The sequence below is a fragment of the Coregonus clupeaformis genome, chromosome 33 (genome assembly GCF_020615455.1).
Source record: "Coregonus clupeaformis isolate EN_2021a chromosome 33, ASM2061545v1, whole genome shotgun sequence".
Taxonomy (NCBI): domain Eukaryota; kingdom Metazoa; phylum Chordata; class Actinopteri; order Salmoniformes; family Salmonidae; genus Coregonus; species Coregonus clupeaformis.
The window spans coordinates 4,995,532-5,018,288 of record NC_059224.1 but is presented as its reverse complement, the minus strand read 5'-3'; the positions used below and the strand labels follow the sequence as shown (position 1 = coordinate 5,018,288).

General features: G+C 45.9%; 1 protein-coding gene across 2 annotated transcripts in view; it reads left to right on the top strand.

The window, feature by feature from the left end:
• LOC121548492 (alpha-(1,6)-fucosyltransferase) overlaps positions 1 to 22,757 on the top strand; it is a 179,533-nt gene that overhangs the window by 142,704 nt on the left and 14,072 nt on the right. Inside the window, exon 6 of one of the 2 annotated variants that reach the window (XM_045210128.1) lies at positions 5,649 to 5,886. In XM_045210128.1, the coding sequence (XP_045066063.1) occupies positions 5,649 to 5,886 (238 nt within the window). Of the gene's footprint in view, positions 1 to 5,648; positions 5,896 to 22,757 lie in introns of both variants that reach the window. The other variant, XM_045210127.1, reaches the window with a different exon arrangement.

Genomic DNA, 22,757 nt, shown 5'->3' with positions numbered 1-22,757 from the left:
ATTTATACTGTGTGTTTTCACCTTGGGGTTGTGGGTTTTTGTTCCTTTCAGTCAGTGTTGCTGTTGGACTTCATTTGAGTCGTCTTTTGTTTTGGATACGTTATTTAATAAAGTCATGTTTCTTGGACACGCTGCGCCTTGGTCTCCTTCGCTCTTAGACGACCGTGACAGAAAAACCCACCATAGAAGGACCAAGCAGCGTGTCCAGGAGCAAGACAGCTGGACATGGGAGGAGGCGCCTGGTAAGGAGATCGAGAGGCTGGCGATGGCCCAGGTGGGCAAATCGTGGTCCTGGGAGGACATGCTCGGGGGCAAGGGACCTTGGGGGAAGATCAAGGCCCTGGCGAGAGAGGAGCAACGGCGTCAGCAGGGCCATCATCGTTGGAAGGACGAGGCAACCCCAAAAAGTTTTTTGGGGGGCACATGGCTTGGACGACGGGGCTAACGGAGGCAGAGAAGGGGCGAATTCAAGAGGCCACCAGGTTACGGGGGCTACTGGTTAAAGGAGGGAAAGGAGATGTAGAGGCACGGCGTGAGAGACTGAGGTGTGTATCCAGTCCGGTCCGGCCCGTTCCAGTTCCCGGGGTAGAGCCAGTGGTGTGTGTCCCCAGTACGGTCCGGCCTGGTACGGCCCCTCGCACCAAAGGGACGGTGCGCGTCTCCAGCCCGGTCCGACCTGTTCCTGCCTCTCGCACAAGGCCTACGGTGTGCGTTGCCAGCCCAGCCCGGCCTGTTCCTGCTCCACGCACAGAACCTACGGTGTGCGTCGCCAGCCCAGCCCGGCCAGTTCCTGCTCCACGTACTAAGCCTACGGTGTACGTCGCCAGCCCGACCCGGCCTGTTCCTGCCACTCGCACCAGGCCTACGGTGCGCGTCGCCAGCCCGGTCCGGCCTGTTCCTGCCACCCGCACCAAGTCTACGGTGCGCGTTGCCAGCCCGACCCGGCCTGTTCCTGCCACCCGCACCAAGTCTACGGTGCGCGTCGCCAGCCCGCCCCGGCCTGTTCCTGCCACCCGCACCAAGTCTACGGTGCGCGTCGCCAGCCCGACCCGGCCTGTTCCTGCCACTCGCACCAAACTGACGGTGCGCGTCGCCAGCCCGGTCCGGCCTGTTCCTGCCACCCGCACCAAGTCTACGGTGCGCGTCGCCAGCCCGACCCGGCCTGTTCCTGCCACTCGCACCAAACTGACGGTGCGGCGTCGCCAGCCCGGTCCGGCCTGTTCCTTCTCCCCGCACTAGCCCTGAGATGCGTGTCCTCAGCACGGGACCACCAGTTCCGGCACCACGCACCAGGCCTATAGTGCGCCTCAGACGGCCAGAGTCTGCCGTCTGCCCAACGGGGCCTGAACTGCCTGTCTGCCCAACGCCGTCTGAACTGTCCGTCTGCCAAGCGCTGCATAAGCCGCCCGTCGGCCATGAGCCTTCAGAGCCGTCCGCCAGACCGGGAGCCGCTAAAGCCTTCCGCCAGACAGGAGCCGCTAGAGCCTTCCGCCAGACAGGATCAGCCAGAGCCTTCCGAACAGGATCAGCCAGAGCCTTCAGCCAGCCAGGATTTGCCATTCAGTCCGGTGCTGCTCTTTAGTCCGGTGCTGCCCCTTAGTCCGGTGCTGCCCCTTAGTCCGGTGCTGTCCCTTAGTCCGGTGCTGCCCCTTAGCCTGGTGCTGCCCCTTAGTCCGGTGCTGGCCCTTAATCTAGTGGGGTTAAGGTGGAGGGTGGTCATTTGGAGGAGGCTACGTAAGCGGGTAGTGACTATGGTGGGGTGGTGGTCTAGGCCGGAGCCAGAACCGCCACCGAGGAGGTATGCCCGCCCAACCCTCCCCTGTTTGGGGGTTTTGAGGCGTGGTCGCAGTCCGCGCCTTTAGGGGGGGGTACTGTCACACCCTGGTTCTGGGACTCATTATTGTTGAGCCAGGGTGTGTGCAGTCTATGTGTTTATGTTCTATGTTGGGTGTCTAGGTTGTTGTTTTCTATGTTTGGTCAATGACTCCCAATCGGAGGTAACGAGTGTCAGCTGTCGGCTCGTTATCTCTGATTGGGAGCCATATTTATACTGTGTGTTTTCACCTTGGGGTTGTGGGTTTTTGTTCCTTTCAGTCAGTGTTGCTGTTGGACTTCATTTGAGTCGTCTTTTGTTTTGGATACGTTATTTAATAAAGTCATGTTTCTTGGACACGCTGCGCCTTGGTCTCCTTCGCTCTTAGACGACCGTGACAGGAAGCTGGTTCCACCATTGGGGTGCCAGGACAGGGAAGAGCTTGGACTGGGCTGAGCGGGAACTGCCCTCCCATAGGGATGGGAGGGCCAAGAGACCCGAGGTGGCAGAATGGAGTGCTCGGGTTGGGGTGTAGGGATTGAGCATAGACTGAATGTAGGGAGGGGCAGTTCCTCTTGCTGCTCCATAGGCATTAGAGAAGGTAGTGAGTACGGCCCAGTACATCACTGGGGCCGAGCTCCCTGCCATCCAGGACCTCTATACCAGGCGGTGTCAGCGGAAGGCCCTAAAAATTGTCAAAGACTCCAGCCACCCAAGTCATAGACTGTTCTCTTTGCTACCGCATGGCAAGTCCAGTTTATTATCTATCGTGTTGCCTAGTCACACTTTATTTCTCTCTGCATTGCTGGGAAGGGCCCGTAACTAAGCATTTCACTGTTAGTCTACACCTGTTGTTTACGAATCATGTAACATTTGATTCATACCTCCACCCCCAGATCCCCAAGAGTCCCCCCTCATCCCTCCTCCCTTCCCCAGTTTGGGTGCAGCGGGTCTGGGGTGGGGCTGTGCAGTGCTGGGCCTTGCAGCATTAATGAGCCTTGGTGTTTGATGAAGACAGACAGAATGAGTGTGGATTGGTGGAGATGCCACGGCTAACAGCTGCTGTCACAACTGCTGAGGGATCACACAGCTCCACCGGCCTTCATCACTAATTCATCACTCACACACATACTTCAGAGCCACACACACACACACACACACACACACACACACACACACACACACACACACACACACACACACACACACACACACACACACACACACACACACTCACACACACACACACAGTACCCCCACTATTGTCAGCCTTCCACTTCCACTTGTTCTTCTACAGTGCCTCATCAGTTCTGAACCAGCTGAGTATAGGTCAAACAATAGATTAGTCTCTCTCTCTCTCTCTCTCTCTCTCTCTCTCTCTCTCTCTCTCTCTCTCTCTCTCTCTCTCTCTCTCTCTCTCTCTCTCTCTCTCTCTCTCTCTCTCTCTCTCTCTCTCTCTCTCTCTCTCTCTTTTTATCTCTCTGTCTCCCTCCCCCTCTCTCTCTCTTTTTATCTCTCTGTCTCCCTCCCCCTCTCTCTCTATCTCCCCATCTCTCTCCATCACTCACTGACACACACACAAACACACACACACACACATTTTCAGTCTACTGCGGCTTTTGAAGGACTACTTAACCTATAGTAGTAATTGGGAACCTTTTTGTATTCCACTCGCCCTATAATTACCATTCAACTCTGTCTCCTAGCACTTCTGTAATGCATTAACCTATCATTTTTAAAGAACCAAAGTAGTTCAGAGGTTGTACTCTTATGGTTGTTTGTCATTCTTATTTAACACCATGCTCTGAAAGAGGCGCTCTGTGGCTCGCTTGTGTAAAGCTGCCTTTCATGTCTTTGTTGTCGAGACTCGAGACAACACACCAGGTTATTAGTATTTATATCAACTGTAAGTGTGATACCTATGGGGCCAATACGGAGAATACAGGAGCAAAATTCCTCAAACACACACGTGCATGCAGGCACACACACACACACACGCACACACACACACAGATTCCTCAAAGGAAATCCTCCCAGTGGCTTGTTTGTTCCTTGTATTGTTCACGTTATTATGGAACACTTGTTATTGAACGCCGGCGGTAATATGGTTAAGGAACGTTAGCTCTCCTCTAGTTTTTTTAACAGACAAGAGTTGTGATAATGTTAGCGCTTGCCAGATGCCCTTTCTGCCTTGATAATGGCCAAACAGATACAGCTTTGACAGCCTAATGAGCGAGATATTCGCATCGCAGTGTAAACGTATATTTAGGAATTGGTTCAGGTGAAGACTCTGGAGTTGACTGGGGACGACATCTGGTGAAGATACCGGTTCTACAAAGAAGTAGTTATTACTCCTCGGCCTGAAGTTCTAGAATAAAACTAAAATGATCTGTAATTGTCTCTTTTATACGTGGTTTTTGTTGGTTAAAGGGATGAACTAGGCATTGCTAGCTGACTTCTGACTTATTCATCCTACTTTACTAGCAACTGGCTAGCTGTATCAGGCAACTTTAGATGCGAGGGGAAAACGAATAGCTAGCTATATTCGTTAAGCTATCCCTCTGATTGATAAAGTTGATAAAAATACCATTAGCTAGCTAGCTAGATTGAAACTGCTGGGGGAAATTTAGATAACGTTACATAACTCCCACCACCAGTCTGAGTTCACCACCTTAGCTAGCTAAGTGGACTGTATCTAGCGTTCTAGAATATAACAACTATATATTTGCTATCTATAATGCTGACTATTGTGAACACCTTTTTGTCAAACTACTTCGTTCCCCTGACTGTTTATTGATGCACTGGTGACCTGAAAAACCTGACAAGAAAAATGCACCCTCTTGATTTCACTGCAAATAGGCTGTTGTTTTGGTACAATTTAGCTGAATAGGCTGGTGCACATTTACATGAGTGTTTCATTAGTTAACTAAGTTACTGACTGACCAGGCTAATTCTTATGAATGTTTTTGGTATTGTTGTATTTCAAATGAAGAGGGAGCTAGATCACTAGAAAGCAGCATGCAGACAGGCCAGGGCTCGTATTCACAAAGCATCTCACAGTAGGCGTACTGATTTAGGATCAGTTTAGCCTTTTACACAATATGAATGATTACATTGACAAGGGGGAGTTAGGCCTAGATCATATTGTGATTTAAAGGTGTCACAGTGTCACGTCGTGATTTAAAGGTGGCACAGTGTCACGTCGTGATTTAAAGGTGTCACGGTGTCACCTCGTGATTTAAAGGTGGCATGGTGAACTGTTGTGATTTAATGGTGGCATGGTGAACCGTCGTAATTTAAAGTTGGTATGGTGTCACGTCTTGATTTAAAGGTGGCAGGGGGGTCACGTTGTAATTTAAAAGTGTCATGGTGTCACATTGTGATTTAAAGGTGGCAGTTTGAGAGTAAATGCTTTGTTTCTCCTCTCGCTCATATTTTGGGTGATCTCTTTTATGCCTCAATTTCTCATAAAAGGTAATGTCATGAGAGAGAGAGGGAAAGAAAAAGAGAGAAAAAGAGCAAGAGGAGAGATGTGTTTTCATAAAAACGTCAGAAAGCTATTAGGACACTCAGAGGTCAAACGTATGTTCTAACACCCATGTCTCTCTCTCCCCCATCCCCCTCTGACTTTTTCTTAACTCCATCTGTCTCCTCTCTCTCTCTCTCTCTCTCTCTCTCTCTCTCTCTCTCTCTCTCTCTCTCTCTCTCTCTCTCTCTCTCTCTCTCTCTCTCTCTCTCTCTCTCTCTCTCTCTCTCTCTCCCTCTACCTCTACCTCTACCTCTACCTCTACCTCTACCTCTACCTCTACCTCTACCTCTCCTCCATCCTCACCAGAACCCTCAGGACTGCAGTAAGGCAAGGAAGCTGGTGTGTAACATCAACAAGGGCTGTGGCTACGGCTGTCAGCTGCACCACGTGGTCTACTGTTTCATGATCGCCTACGGCACACAGCGCACCCTCATCCTGGAGTCCTACAACTGGCGCTACGCCACGGGCGGCTGGGAGACCGTCTTCCACCCCATCAGCAACTCCTGTACTGACCGTACCGGGGTGTCTATAGGACACTGGTCAGGTAGGCATGGTGAGCACTATCTGGTGAGCTATGTATTTAGAGAGTTGGGCCTGGTTCCATATCTATGGTTGGGCCATTGAGGTTTCTGCATTATGATGTATTTACATGACACTACAACATTCTATGGCAGCCATGTTAGCGCTCCATTAACATTACATGGGGAATATTTAAATAATGCTATGTAACTGAATTTTTTTAATTAGAACAATATTCAAAATTCTAAAAGTTGGCCCAACTCTTTAAATACATGGCTTTGGTGACCACTATCTACACCTCCTAGACAGTGATCCTTCCATCCATTGTCTTACATCAGATAGCACGTTGATTCCGCCTGCACTGATCTGTCTCATATCTCGCAAAGGGTAATGGGATAGATGAAAAGTAGGCCGGCTACATGGGCTGCCATAACATAAAAATTTTTGACCTACAGTAGGTGACATCGTCTGCTGAACCTAATTTCTGCCTCAAAACTGTCTGATTAATCTAAGCTAAAACAATGAATATGTAAATAATGTTTATGTTTTTTTGGTGAGGAAGTCGCCCCATTTTACACCAAGCTAAGGATTATTGTGCTTCAATGAACATTATTTCTGAAGTTTGGCTATGGGCACAAAAGCTAGCATACATTTGTCCAACAGCTGAGCCAGTCACTCATCTTTTCAACGATGCTGCTAACCAACCAGCTACCTACTTAGTGCTGCACACACAATGTTGAATCTTCCAACAAAAGCTAGCTAGCAAGCTACTGTAGCTAGTAGTGCTAATGGTTACATTATTATGTGTTTTCATGAAGCAGCTGTTGTTCTGCCATAAGTCATTGCAGTAGCCTCCCGAATCATCTGCTGCGCTCAGCTGACCTCACGATACGATCGCGGAGAAACATACTGATCTACGGACTGATTTTTCAGAATAAAAAATGTATGTTTTCTTGTCACATAAACCGGATAGGTGCAGTGAAATGTGTTGTTTTACAGGGTCAGCCATAGTAGTACGGCACCCCATGAGCAAATTAGGGTTACGTGCCTTGCGCAGTCAGTTCCTCTTAATTGTGGGTCTGCATGTCTACAACTTCAGGGTAATTTACACAGGATAAGCAAGCTTTTTATGTCAGTGAAGGGATAGCTAGATAACTAGCTAGCTATGTCAGTAAGCTAGCTAGCTACAACAATTAGTGACACAGCTGATCGAGTCACTGCACTGGTGACCAACATCCTGGCACAGAATTTGTGCAGGAGATAGCTACCGGTTTGTTTTTATTTTCTCACAATTGCAAACTATTAAATCACTGTCACAATGTTTGTAATCATTTAGCTAGCTAGTTTGTAATCATTTAGCTAGCTAGTTTGTAATCATTTAGCTAGCTAGTTCGTAATCATTTAGCTAGCTAGTTTGTAATAATTTAGCTAGCTAGTTTGTAATCATTTAGCTAGCTAGTTTGTAATAATTTAGCTCAGTGATATAAAAAATGAAGAACTACAGTGCCTTCAGACCCCTTGACTTTTTCCACATTTTGTTACGTTACAGCCTTATTCTAAAATGGATTAAATATATGTTTTTTTTTTCAGCAATCTACACAAAATACCCCATAATGATAAAGCGAAAACAGGTTTGTATAAATGTTAGTGTGTTAAAAAATATATTTAAAAAATACCTTATTTACATAAGTATTCAGACCCTTTGCTATGACACTCGAAATTGAGCTCCGGTGCATCCTGTTTCCATTGATCATCCTTGAGATGTTTCTACAACTTGATTGGAGTCCACCTGTGGTAAATTCAATTGATTGGACATGATTTGGAAAGGCACACACCTGTCTATATAAGGTCCCACAGTTGACAGTGCATGTCAGAGCAAAAACCAAGCCATGAGGTCGAAGGAATTGTTCGTAGAGCTCTGAGACAGGATTGTGTCGAGGCCAGTGGTGGCTCCTGAAAAAATTCTCAGGGGGGGCAATTTTTCTGATGATTTAGGTGACCTACACACATTTTAAAAAAGATATGTCCAGCAACAACATGAAGACAGGGGCAGCATATAAGTCAATGCCAGAAGCATGTATTGACTGATCTCAAAAGTGTTGGCTTACAAAAGCAAAATAAGTTATCACAGTAAAAATAATCAAGGGTGTTCTTTCACATTCCTCAACACTGCATAAACAATATGCATTTCCATAAACAAATGAAATATCAGCTGAAAATACAGCATCTTGGTATTTGTTCAGATTGCAGGATCAACAAGAGCTTTTACCACATTTTTTGCCTCATGGTTGAATTGGAAATATGTGCACCTGAGCATAATTCACAACAAGCAAGCAGGAGCTTTTGATAGAGGCTACTGAAAACATTGATGCAAGTTATTGGTAATAAGAAATGTTTATAGACTTCCATATTCTGCCCTCTTGTATAGATTTGTGAAAATGAACAGTGATAGACATTTTGCCTGAAAACAGAATTTGAAAATAATTTATAGAAAAGGTAAACACAGCTATCTGTATGGCTTTGTAAAAATGAACAACCATATTCTGGCCAATTGTATAGATTTGTAAATATGAACAACCATATTCTGGCCAATTGTATAGATTTGTAAAAATGAACATGAACAGATTATTTTTTTTTTTTTACTTTTTTAAAAATGAAAAATAACTATTTTAAACAACATCAACTGTGAACTGATTTGGGCGTGTGTGTGTTAAAGAGACAGACAGGGAGGGACAAAGAGAGAGAGAGGCTACATTACTTGTACTGAAACTGTTCTCTTCTCTCTTTCAATGCAGCAAAGCGGTCAATGACTTTCTCATTGAAATCAGGCATGCTGAGGACTAGTTCCCTCTCCATGGAAAGCATGGCCAGTGCATTCAGACGTTCCTGGCCCATTGAATTTCGCAGGAATGTCTTAACTCGTGTCAAAGTTGAGAAACATCTCTCAGCTTCAGCTGTTGTCATGGGAGTAGTTATGAGGATGTTCAACAGAGTCACAGTCTCAGAGAACGTCTCCTGGAGGTTGTAGCTCATGAGAACCTGGTACAGTGCCAGTGCACCACAGTTTGACTTTCTCGTCGCCGGCAAAAAGACCGTTCAGTCTCTCCAAAAGCACACTGGCGATTGAGACTGAGGTTGATTCCGAGATGGGAAGGAACTCAAAAAAGCGCTCCTGCACTTTGTGGTTGCTATCTATGTACCTCAGCACAAGCACCAGCTGTGTCTGTGTAGAAACGTCCGTGGTCTCGCGTCTGCTTGGATAGCTACGAAGTTCGCCGACTTCACCTCCTCCACAATATGTTCCCTCATGACCGCTAGCATACACTCCAGTAGCTCGTTTTGAATGGTCTTTGATGTGAACTTCTTTCAAAGAGACAATCGAGTTGCACTGAACGCTAGCCATCTTGATAGTAGTACGTGAATTGATTGACGCTGCTACCCGCTCTTTTCTTAGTTACGTTCATGGTTATGTTACGTATGACGAAGCGCGTAAGTGCAAGCCCTCAGAAACCCATAGAGATTGTATTGAAAGCTCTGATATTTGAAAAAAATAGATTTTACATGACAGGCTATAAGAGACTTCTGGGCGATTTTCAACCTGACTGAAATCGCCCCAAAAGGGGGCGGGGCCATTTGAAGCACGACTTTAGCCTGATTGGACATTTAGTGGCAGATCAGACGTCTAGATTAGAACACTGATAACTACTGTTGCCGTGATATAATTGATTAGAAAAAAATCCCTTCCTTTTCCCGTTTGGCAGTGCGTCGCCCATATCGCCCTAATGAACACACCGCCCCTGGTCGAGGCACAGATCTGGGGAAGGGTACCAAAAAATGTCTGCAGCATTGAAGGTCCCCAAGAACACAGTGGCCTCCATCGTTCTTAAATGGAAGAAGTTTGGAGCCACTAAGACTCTTCCTAGACCTGGCTACCCGGCCAAACTGAGCAATTGGGGGAAAAGGGCCTTGGTCAGGGAGGTGACCAAGAACCCGATGGTCACTCTGACAGAGCTCTAGAGTTCCACTGTGGAGATGGGAGAACCTTCCAGAAGGACAACCATATCTGCAGCACTCCACCAATCAGGCCTTTATGGTAGAGTGGCCAGATTGAAGCCTCAGTAAACGGCATATGACACCCCGCTTGGAGTTTGCCAAAAGGCGCCTAAAGACTCTCAGACCATAAGAAACAAGGTTCTCTGCTGAAACCAACCAACCTCTTTGGCCTGAATGCCAAACGTCACGTCTGGAGGAAATTTGGCACCATTCCTATGGTGAAGCATGGTGGTGGCAGCATCATGCTGTGGGGATGTTTTTCAGCGGCAGGGACTGGGAGACTAGTCAGGATCAAGGCAAAGATGAACGGAGCAAAGTACAGGAAGATTATTGATGAAAACCTGCTCCAGACCGCTGAGGACCTCAAACTGGGGTGAAGGTTCACCTTCCAACAGGACAATGACCCTAAGCACAGAGCCAAGACAATACAGGAGTGGCTTCGGGACAAGTCTCTGAATGTCCTTAAGTGGCACAGCCAGAGCCCGGACTTGAACCCGATCGACCATCTCTGGCGAGACCTGAAAATAGCTGTGCAGCAATGCTCCCCATCCAACCTGACAGAGCTTGAGAGGATCTGCAGAGAAGAATGGGAGAAACTCCCCAAATACAGGTGTGCCAAGCTTGTAGCGTCATACCCAAGAAGACTCGATGCTGTAATCGCTGCCTAAGGTGCTTCAACAAAGTACTGAGTAAAGGGTCTGAATACTTATGTAAATGTAATATTTCTGTTTTTTATTGTCAATAAATTAGCAACAATTTCTAAAAACCTGTTTTTGCTTTGTCATTATGGGGTATTGTGTGTAGTTTGATGAGGGGAAAAAACGATGTAATCCATTTTAGAATAAGGCTGTAATGTATCAAAATGTGGAAAAAAAGTGATGGGGTATGAATACTTTCCGAATACACTGTATCACGGTCACAAGGTATACGAAGCGAACAACACAATTATCACAACACATAGGTTGTAATATGCCTTTTTTTGGTTGCTTCGCCATTGATTTTACCCACGCACTGCTATTTTTGACAATGGGTTATGAAAGCTGTGTGTAGTTGTATTAGTCTTACTGCAATGGGGACGAGTCACATTAGTTGCAACTTCACAGAAACCAGTAGCAGTAGTCTCAGTTTATTTTAGAACCTATAAAAATGTTCTAAACAATCTTTCTGGTTTAAGACTGGATGTGAGTAGAGGTTGTCTGCCAGACATATCCCTTCTGGCGAGATGAAATTAGACCAAAAAAGAGTGTGGATATGTGTATGTACGCGTCCGTGCTTGTGTGTGTTCCTCCACTGCCGTGTGTGTCTACACGTGCCTTCATGTGCGCACTCCTTTGTGTACTGAGGCTTAACACCCAGTCTCCCAGGTGCACAGAGAGGATGACCTTCCTAATCAGCACTACTCAACCTTCCTCTCTGCCCACTGTGCCCAGGGCCCCTGCCAGTCTCAGTTTTTTTTTTTCCCCTTTATTTAACCAGGTAAGCCAGTTGAGAACAAGTTCTCCTTTACAACTGTGACCTGGCCAAGATAAGGCAAAGCAGTGCGATATAAACAACAACAACACAGAGTTACATATGGGGTAAACAAAACATAAAGTCAAATATACAACAGAAAATATATATACAGTGTGTGCGAATGTAGTAAATTATGGAGGTAAGGCAATAAATAGGCCATAGTGCAAAATAATTACAATTTAGTATTAACACTGGAATGATAGATGTGCAAAAGATGATGTTCAAATAGAGATACTGGGGTGCAAAATTAGCAAAATAAATAACAATATGGGGATGAGGTAGTTGGGTGGGCTAATTTCAGAATGGCTGTGTACAGGTGCAGTGATCGGTAAGCTGCTCTGACAACTGACGCTTAAATTTAGTGAGGGAGATAAGAGTCTCCAGCTTCAGAGATTTTTGCAGTTCGTTCCAGTCATTGGCAGCAGAGAACTGGAAGGAATGGCGGCCAAAGGAGGTGTTGGCTTTGAGGATGACCAGTGAGAAATACCTGCTGGAGCGCATACTACGTGTGGGTGTTGCTATGGTGACCATTGAGCTAAGATAAGACGGAGATTTGCCTAGCAGTGATTTATAGATGGCCTGGAGCCAGTGGGTTTGGCGACGAATATGTAGTGAGGGCCAGCCAACAACAGCGTACAGGTCACAATGGTGGGTAGTATATGGGGCTTCGGTGACAAAACGGATGGCACTGTGATAGACTACATCCAATTTGCTGAGTAGAGTGTTGGAGGCTATTTTGTAAATGACATTGCCGAAGTCAAGGATCGGTAGGATAGTTAGTTTTACGAGGGCATGTTTGGCAGCATGAGTGAAGGAGGCTTTGTTGCGAAATAGGAAGCCGATTCTAGATCTAACTTTTGATTGGAGATGCTTAATGTGAGTCTGGAAGGAGAGTTTACAGTCTAACCAGACACCTAGGTATTTGTAGTTGTCCACATACTCTAGTTCAGACCCGCCGAGAGTAGTGATTCTAGTTGGGTGGACGGGTGCAAGCAGCGTTCGGTTGAAGAGCATGCATTTAGTTTTACTAGTGTTTAAGAGCAGTTGGAGGCTACGGAAGGAGTGTTGTATGGCGTTGAAGAGAGCGAGAGAGAGAGAGACTTCTCTGAAAAGTTGCATATCGCGGGGGCTGTTCGATGCTAATGCAGTATGTCACAGGATGTTTTTGTGCTGGTCAAGGGCAGTCACGTCTGAGGAGAACCAGGGGCTATATCTGTTCTTAGTTCTGAATTTTTTGAATGGGGCATGCTTATTTAAGATTGAGAGGAAAGCACTTTTAAAGAACAACCAGGCATCCTCTACTGACGGAATGAGGTCAATATCCATCCAGGATATCCGGGCCAGGTCAATTAGAAAGGCCTGCTCGCTAAAGTGTTTTAGGGAGCGTTTGACAGTGATGAGGGGTGGTCGTTTGACCGCGGACCCATTACGGACGCAGGCAATAAGGCAGTGATCGCTGAGATCCTAGTTGAAGACAGCGGAGGTGTATTTAGAGGGTAAATTTGTCAGGATGATATCTATGAGGGTGCACATGTTTACAGATTTTGGGTTGTACCTGGTAGGTTCGTTGATAATTTGTGTGAGATTGAGGGCATCTAGTTTAGATTGTAGGTTGGCCTGGGTGTTAAGCATATCCTAGTTTAGGTCACCAAGCAGTACGAACTCTGAGGATAGATGGGGTCAATCAGTTCACATATGGTGTCCAGGGCACAGCTCGGGGCTGTGAGAGACTTATTTTTGGAAAGGTGGATTTTTAGAAGTAGAAGCTCAAACTGTTTGGGCACAGACCTGGATAGTATGATAGAGCTCTGCAGGCTATATCTACAGTAGATTGAAACCCCACCCCCTTTGGCAGTTCTATCGAGACGGAAAATGTTGTAGTTGGGGATGGACATTTCTGCATTTTTGGTGGCCTTCCTAAGCCAGGATTCAGACACTGCTAGAACATCAGGGTTGGCGGAGTGTGTTAACGCAGTGAATAACTCAAACTTAGGGAGGAGGCTTCGGATGTTAACGTGCAAGAAACCAAGGCTTTTACGGTTACAGAAGTGAACAAATGATAATATCTAGGGAGTAGGAGTGATACTGGGGGCTACAGGGCCTGGGTTAACCTCTACATCACCAGAGGAACAGAGGAGGACTAGAATAAGGATACGGCTAAAGGCTTTAAGAACTGGTCTTCTAGTGCGTTGGGTACAGAGAAAAAAAGGGGCAGATTTCCGGGCATTGTAGAATAGATTCAGGGCATTATGTAAAGACATGGATATGGAAGGATATGAGTACAGTGGAGGTAAACCTAAGCGTTGGGTAAAGATGAAAGAGATAGCATCACTGGAGGCACCGATTGAGTCGGTCTCCGCGTGTATGGGGGGTGGGACAAAGGAGCTGTCTAAGGCAGGTCGAGCTGGGCTGGGGGCTCTACAGTGAAATAGTACAATAAGAAATAACCGAAACAGCAATAAGCAAGGCATATTGACATGGGAGAGAGGCATAAAGCAATCACAGGTGTTATTCGAGAGAGCTAAGACAACAGCTGGTAATGGTGACAAAGTTTGGGCTGAGGCTAAACATAAACAGGATGTGGTACCATATAAAGGAACAGTCCAGCAGGCATCAGCTGTATAGCTGAGTTATCATAAGGTCCGGTGAACAGCAATAGGAGAGTTCGGAGGTAGTTCGGGGGCTGCTACAGCACTGGCGAGCAAGAGGCCCGGCTTGCGTGTGCTAGCGGGCCGGGGCTAGCAGATGGATCTTCGTGGTCGACGTCGTAACGGGAAGCCTGTGGAAACCACATCAGACCATTTAGTCGGCAAACCAGTCGTGTTGGATCGGCGGGGCTCCGTGTCAACACTAGGAGGTCCCGTCCGGTTGACAGAGAGGTAGATAGCCGGGAGATGGGGCTGGCTCGAGGTTAGCTCAAGGCTAACTGGTGCTTGCTAAGGGGCAATGGTAATTAGCCAACGACAACAGCCATTTGGTTGCAGCTAGCTGGTTGCGATGATCCGGAGCTAGGGTCCAGTGATTCCGGCAGAAAATCCGATATGATCTGGGTCGATAGCACGCTGTGCAGACTGGCCGACAAATTGTCCAGGCTAGAGCTAGAGCTGGCTGGTGGGTAGTGCAGGCCACGGACAATGGTGAAGACGCTAACGGTGGCTAATAGCAAGTAGCCATTCGGTTGCAGCTAGACTAGTTTCAGCTTAAGGTTCTTGAGAAAAGTTATAAAGAAATAATATAATCCTTTCCACGTTGGGTGAGGCAGGTTGCAGGAAAGTATATTTAGTTAAAGAATGAAAAGTAAAAATTGAGAAATATATACAAAATGAAAATGAAAAACTGGCTATTTACACAAGGACACAGAAAAAAAGACGACCGCACTGCTACGCCATCTTGGATAGATGCCCATCTAGAGGTCACCCTCTTCGAGCAGCAGGTGCCAGTGTTCCAGACCCAGTACCATGGAAGTGGATGGGCTCACCTTGGCCTTTAAAGAAGAACAGCCAAAGAGCAACTGTCACTCAGGTGGGAGAGGGGATAGGGAGAGAGAGAGAGAGAGAGAGAGAGAGAGAGAGAGAGAGAGAGAGAGAGAGAGAGAGAGAGAGAGAGAGAGAGAGAGAGAGAGAGAGAGAGAGAGAGAGAGAGAGAGAGAGAGAGAGAGAGAGAGAGAGAGAGAGAGAGAGAGAGAGAGAGAGAGAGAGATCAAGATAACGAATGAGTATGTCAGACAGAAATATTGAAAGAGGGAGGAGGAAGAGAGAGAAACACAGAGAGAGTATTGTGGAGATAGAAAAAAAAGAGATTTGGAGACCGTTTGAAAGAGAAACAGAGAAAGAAAGAGTTTTATAAAACTTCAAGAGAAAGAAACAGACACAAAGGATAGAGAAAGAGGATTGTTGTTGTGAATGGACATGACTTTCTCCTTCCTTCACTCTATCTATTTGGCTGGCTTCAATTGTATACCCTTTTCCCCCACTGTGCACTGTTCACTGTAACCTATTGGATGGTATAGATCCAGTGGAGTATTTTGATTTCAATAACAATTTAATTCATGAATATTGAAAATATTGAAAAAATACAGTTGAATTCGGAAGTTTACATACAGTGAGGGAAAAAAGTATTTGATCCCCTGCTGATTTTATACGTTTGCCCACTGACAAAGACATGATCAGTCTATCATTTTAATGGTAGGTTTATTTGAACAGTGAGAGACAGAGTAACAACAAAAAAATCCAGAAAAACGCATGTCAAAAATGTTATAAATTGATTTGCATTTTAATGAGGGAATTAAGTATTTGACCCCCTCTCAATCCGAAAGATTTCTGGTTCCCAGGTGTCTTTTATTTACATTTACGTCATTTAGCAGACGCTCTTATCCAGAGCGACTTACAGTTAGTGAGTGCATACATCTTTTTTTTTTTTTATACTGGCCCCCCGTGGGAATCGAACCCACAACCATAGCATTGCAAACGCTATGCTCTACCAACTGAGCTACAACCCTGCCGGCCATTCCCTCCCCTACCCTACCCTACCCTGGACCAATTGTGCGCCGCCCCCATGGGTCTCGAACCAGGATCTCTAGTGCCTTAGACCACTGCGCCACTCGGGAGACTACTCTTAAAGGGAGTGCTCCTAATCTCAGCTTGTTACCTGTATAAAAGACACCTGTCCACAGAAGCAATCAATCAATCAGATTCCAAACTCTCCACCATGGCCAAGACCAAAGAGCTCTCCAAGGATGTCAGGGACAAGATTATAAACCGACACAAGGCTGGAATGGTCTACAGGACCATCGACAAGCAGCTTGGTGAGAAGGTGACAACAGTTGGTGCGATTATTTGCAAATGGAAGAAACACAAAAGAACTGTCAATCTCCCTCGGCCTGGGGCTTCATGCAAGATCTCACCTCGTGGAGTTGCAATGATCATGAGAATGGTGAGGAATCAGCCCAGAACTACACGGGAGGATCTTGTCAATGATCTCAAGGCAGCTGGTACCATAGTCACCAAGAAAATTGGTAACACCCTACGCCGTGAAGGACTGAAATCCTGCAGCGCCCGCAAGGTCCACTTGCTCAAGAAAGCAAATATACATGCCTTCTGAAGTTTGCTAATGAACATCTGAATGATTCAGAGGAGAACTGAGTGAAAGTGTTGTGGTCAGATGAGACCAAAATGGAGCTCTTTGGCATCAACTCAACTCGCCATGTTTGGAGGAGGAGGAATGCTGCCTATGACCCCAAGAACACCATCCCCACCGTCAAACATGGAGGTGGAAACATTATGCTTTGGGGGTGATTTTCTGCTAAGGGGACAGGACAACTTCACCGCATCAAAGGGACGATGGACAGGGCCATGTACCGTCAAATCTTGGGTGAGAACCTCCTTCCCTCAGCCAGGGCATTGAAAATGGGTCGTGGATGGGCATTCCAGCATGACAATGACCCAAAACACACGTCCAAGGCAACAAAGGAGTGGCTCAAGAAGAGGCACATTAAGGTCCTGGAGTGGCCTAGCCAGTCTCCAGACCTTAATCCCATAGAAAATCTGTGGAGGGAGCTGAAGGTTCGAGTTGCCAAACATCAGGCTCGAAACCTTAATGACTTGGAGAAGATCTGCAAAGAGGAGTGGGACAAAAATGTGTGCAAACCTGGTGGCCAACTACAAGAAACTTCTGACCTCTGTGGTCCTCTGCAGCTCAGCTAGTAGAGCATGGTGCTTGTAACGCCAGGATAGTGGGTTCAGTCCACGGGACCACCCATACACAAAAAATATATATATGACTGTAAGATGCTTTGGATAAATATAACATTTTTGACATGCGTTTTTCTGGATTTTTTTGTTGTTATTCTGTCTCTCACTGTTCAAATAAAACTACCATTAAAGTTATAGACTGATAATTTCTTTGTCAGTGGGCAAACCTTTTTTCCCTCACTGTACACCTTAGCCAAATACTTTTAAACTCTGTTTTTCACAATTCCTGACATTTAATCCTAGTAAAAATTCCCTGTCTTAGGTCAGTTAGGATCACCACTTTATATTAAGAATGTGAAATGTCAGAATAATAGTAGAGAGAATGATTTATTTCAGCTTTTATTTCTTTCATCACATTCCCAGTGGGTCAGAAGTTTACATACACTCAATTAGTATGTGTTAGCATTGCCTTTACATTGTTTAACTTGGGTCAAATGTTTTGGGTATCCTTCCACAAGCTTCCCACAATAAGTTGGGTGAATTTTGGCCCATTCCTCCTGACAGAGCTGGTGTAACTGAGTCAGGTTTGTAGGCCTCCTTGCTCGCACACGCTTTTTCAGTTCTGCCCACACATTTTCTATAGGATTGAGGTCAGGGCTTTTTGTTGGCCACTCCAATACCTTGACTTTGTTGTCCTTAAGCCATTTTGCCACAACTTTGGAAGTATGCTTGGGGTCATTTTCCATTTGGAAGACCAATCTTTAACTTCCTGACTGATGTCTTGAGATGTTGCTTCAATATATCCCCATAATTTTCCTTCCTATTTTGTGAAGTGCACCAGTCCCTCCTGCAGCAAAGCACCCCCACAGCATGATGCTGCCACCCCCGTGCTTCACGGTTGGGATGGTGTTCTTCGGCTTGCAAGCAACCCCCTTTTTCCTCCAAACATAATGATTGTCATTATTTACATTTACGTCATTTAGCAGATGCTCTTATCCAGAGCGACTTACAGTTAGTGTGTGCATACATCATTCTTTTTAAAATTTATTTTTTATATATATATTTTTTTACTGGCCCCCCATGGGAATTGAACCCACAACCCTGGCGTTGCAAACGCCATGCTCAACCAATCCATGCCGGCCATTCCCTCCCCTATCATGGACGACGCTGGGCCAATTATGCGGCGCCCCATGGGTCTCCCGGTCACGGCCGGCTATGACAGAGCCTGGATTCGAATCTAGTGGCACAGCTAGCACTGCAATACAGTGCCTTAGACCACTGCGCAACTCGGGAGCCTCACAATTATCCTTACAATTATGGCCAAACAGTTCTATTTTTGTTTCATCAGACCAGAGGACATTTCTCCAAAAAGTACGATCTTTGTCCCCATGTGCAGTTGCAAACCTTAGTCTGGCTTTTTTATGGCGGTTTTGGAGCAGTGGCTTCTTCCTTGCTGAGCGGCCTTTCAGGTTATGTCGATATAGGACTGGTTTTACTGTGGATATAGATACTTCTGTACCTGTTTCCTCCAGCATCTTCACAAGGTCCTTTGCTGTTGTTCTGGGATTGATTTGCACTTTTCGCACCAAAGTACTTTCATCTCTATGAGACAGAACGCGTCTCCTTCCTGAGCGGTATGACGGCTGCGTGGTCCCATGGTGTTTATACTTGCGTACAATTGTTTGTACAGATGAACTTGGTACCTTCAGGCGTTTGGAAATTGCTCCGAACGATGAACCAGATTTGTGGAGTTCTACCTTTTTCTTTTGAGGTCTTGGCTGATTTCTTTAGATTTTCCCATGATGTCAAGCAAAGAGGCACTGAGTTTGAAGGTAGGCGTTGACTCAAATGATCTCAATTAGCCTATCAGAAGCTTCTAAAGCCATGACATAATTTTCTGGAATTTTCCAAGCTGTTTAAAGGCACAGTCAACTTAGTGTATGTAAACTTCTGACCCACTGGAATTGTGATACAGCGAATTATAAGTGAAATAATCTGTCTGTAAACAATTGTTGGAATAATTACTTGTGTCATGCACAAAGTAGATGTCCTAACCGACTTGCCATAACTATAGTTTGTTAACAAGAAATGTGTGGAGTGGTTGAAAAACAAGTTTTAATGACTCCAACCTAAGTGTATGTAAACTTCCGACTGTATATTTGGCAAATGTTTCAATATATTGTTGTACATAATATATTCTACGTGCATATCAAAGATCCAGAGTCTCTACTAGTATTAAAGTTATGGCCCATATTACACAGAGACATTTGCATAGTAGGCAATGTAACCAATCACAGCCCTCCTTTTACTTGTATCATTGCACATCCTGCAAATTGTATTTATTTATTGTATTTAACCTTTATTTAACTAGGCAAGTCAGTTAAGAAAAAATTGTTATTTACAATGATGGCCTATCAAAAGGCTTCCTGCGGGGCCAGGGGCTGGGATTAGAAATATAGGACAAAACACACATCGCGAAAAGAGAAACCTAAGACAACAACATAGCATGGCAGCAACACATGACAACACAGCATTGTAGCAACACAACATTTTCTTACATTTTAGTCATTTAGCAGACGCTCTTATCCAGAGCGACTTACAGTTTTAGTGAGTGCATAAATTTTTTATACTGGCCCCCGTGGGAATCAAACCCACAACCCTGGCATTGCAAGCGCCATGCTCTACCAACTGAGCTACAGGAGGCCTCAGTGAGTGTATCACTGCTAAAATTCTGATGCAACAGGCAATACAGTATTTTTTGTGTCGAATACCTTGTGCAGCGCTAGTGAGTGAGGTACAATGCAAACAATATGTAACCAATAAGTACCTCATATTCCATCATGCAAAATCCATCATTCACAACTGATGGCCTGGCGTGGTTTAACATTCAGGAAGGAGTCATTTGCATCATCAACAACCATCTTCGTTTAGACCTCTGCCGTTATGAAACAAGTGCCCCTTTTCTATTTGAAATTGCATTCCATGATGATAGACACATAGGGACATGAAATGCTGACCATCTTGTACAAAGGACACCATATCATAAACCAACCGGTGTTGAATGCCCATCTAAAACAGTATCAATGAGATTGTTCAATGTGAGCCAGGGGATGTTCCACTATCCATGAATCTGGATAGTAACTTCACAAACAAACTTTGGGTTTGAATGGCTTTAAGCTGATCTGTCGGCTACTCTGCTTCCCTTGGCGCTGGAAGATCCAACTGGCTTGGGTTGTTTCAGACACCTTGGGCAATACTGAGAGGTAGTGGCAAGGACACCAAGTACTGTGTGGTTTCCTTCCCCAAACTGTAGGTACAGACAGTGCTGTTGTAACACTAAAGAGAGAGACTGAACCTTATTACTCAAATCGACAACCGTAACCTGCAAGAATGCCTAAGAGTTTTCCTTAACGGAATGGCCTACTACTACTACTACTACTACTGCTGCCACCGTTGAGCTGACAATCACAGTTTGTTTCGCAGCCTGTGCTACCGTATCATTACACTATACATGAGAGGGGTGAGGGCATTTTAAGTACACAATTTAGTTAATACAAAAAAAATTATCTATGGGTTTGTAACAATGGTGAGACAATGAGGGAAAAAAAGTGGTGTACATTTACATATACCCCTCCACCCAATAAAGGGAATTCACACCTCATTGACATACACCCCTCCACCCAACCAAATAAAGGGAATTCACTTCACGTCTCTTTCAGGCACATAAGTCTTCATGGATCCCGCTGGTACAGTAGCGTGTCAGGAATGCTTTTCACACATAATGAAGGCGACAGGGAAGTTCATGGAGAGGAAGACATCATCTTGGCAGAGAAGAAATTAACTAGGGTCATGTTCATTAGGCACCAGACAGACGAAACCAACTGAAACGGGGAACTCCCTAGACAATAGACTGGTTGGTTGTTTAGCGTCAAAACTGACGCGTGCGCAACTATGGGTCAAAACAGACGGCGTTGGCTTAGATTGTTGACACAATCTATATTTCGTCGCCAATGTTTATTGAAAACATAAATATATTTTCACAATGAGCACTTGTCTCAAGTACATTGTTACAGTTGGTTAGCTAGCTCGCAAATTTTAGCATAGATGTGACATCAGTCAAAACACCTCAAAACAAGACTATGCTATCAAGAACAAGATAAAACTAACTGAAACGAGCCACCTACTATTCCCCACATGGCAGCTTCATGTCATTGTTGCTAACCATCTGCCCATTCCAGAATCACAACACAGTCTTCTGCCCCAATGACGCGCGCGCATTGATTCGTGAAATTGTCAGCTAACCAGTCTATAAGAAACCCTCATTTTCATTTCCCAGTGCAAAACGTTATGAAAACGTTGCGTTGCCTAATGAACACAACCCTGCTCTGAAGACTCTGAGGAAGGACATATCATATGCTTTGTGACCTCAGTGAGTTAAAGACTTCTGAGAAAGAGATTAAAGAAACTGATCAGTGAGCACATGAATCCACACAACTCTGTGCAGCATGCATCGCTTGGGGTTGCAGGAAATTAAGATGTGCCACACTGACTGCAAAACATCTTCAGACTGACTTAATTAACCTAGATGACGACTTGACTTTGTCACACCCTGGCTCTGGGACTCTATATGTTGAGCCAGGGTGTGTTCATTCTATGTGTTGTATTTCTATGTCGGGAGTTCTGGTTGTTGTGTTTCTATGTTGGCCAGAGTGGCTCCCAATCAGAGGCAACGAGTGTCAGCTGTGGCTGGTTGTCTCTGATTGGGAGCCATATTTAAACTGTCTGTTTTCCCTTTGTGTTGGTGGGATCTTGTTTCCGTTTGGTTTGTTCCTTTTTGGTTATGTTAAACCGTAGGACTGCACGTTTCGTTTTGTTGTTTTGTTATTCCTATTATCACTGAAGATAATAAAGATTAAATATGTTCGTTCATCACGCTGCGCCTTGGTCTACTCTCTACGACGATCGTGACAGAAGATCCCACCCTACAAGGACCAAGCAGCGTGTCCAGGAGCAGGCTGCCTGGACATGGGAGGAAGCGCCAGGAAAGGAGCTGGAGAGGTTGGCGATGGCCCAGGTGGGCAAAGTGTGGTCCTGGGAGGACATGCTCGGGGGAAAAGGGCCATGGGCTAGGATTAAGGCCCTGGCGAGTGAGGAGCAGCGGCGTCAGCAGTGTCGGCGTCAGACGGACGAGAGGCAACCCCAAAAAATTTTTAGGGGGGGGGCACACGGCATGGGCGACTGGGCAGCAGGAGGCTGCCACAGGGCGATTTGGGAGATTTGGAGAGGAGGCCACCGGGTTTGGGGGGCCAGAAGGCAGGTTGGTGGAGCCTGGATGGAGAGCAGAGCCAACTACCCGTACTCAGGCATGGCAGCATGGGACTGGGCAGGTTCCGCGGTATGCGGAGCTGCGTACTGTGCCACGAGTGGTCCGGCATAGTCCGGCGTCCTGTGCGAGCACCCCGCACGTGTCGTGCGAAGGTGGGCATGCAGCCAGGACGGAGTGTGCCGGCTCAGCGCTCGTGGTCTCCAGTGCCGCTCCTCAGTCCCGGATATCCTGCGCCAGTGTCACGTGCTGTTATGCCAGTACGGGTACACAGCCCTGTACGTCCTGTGCGGATGCCTCACACAGAGTGTGTGAAGG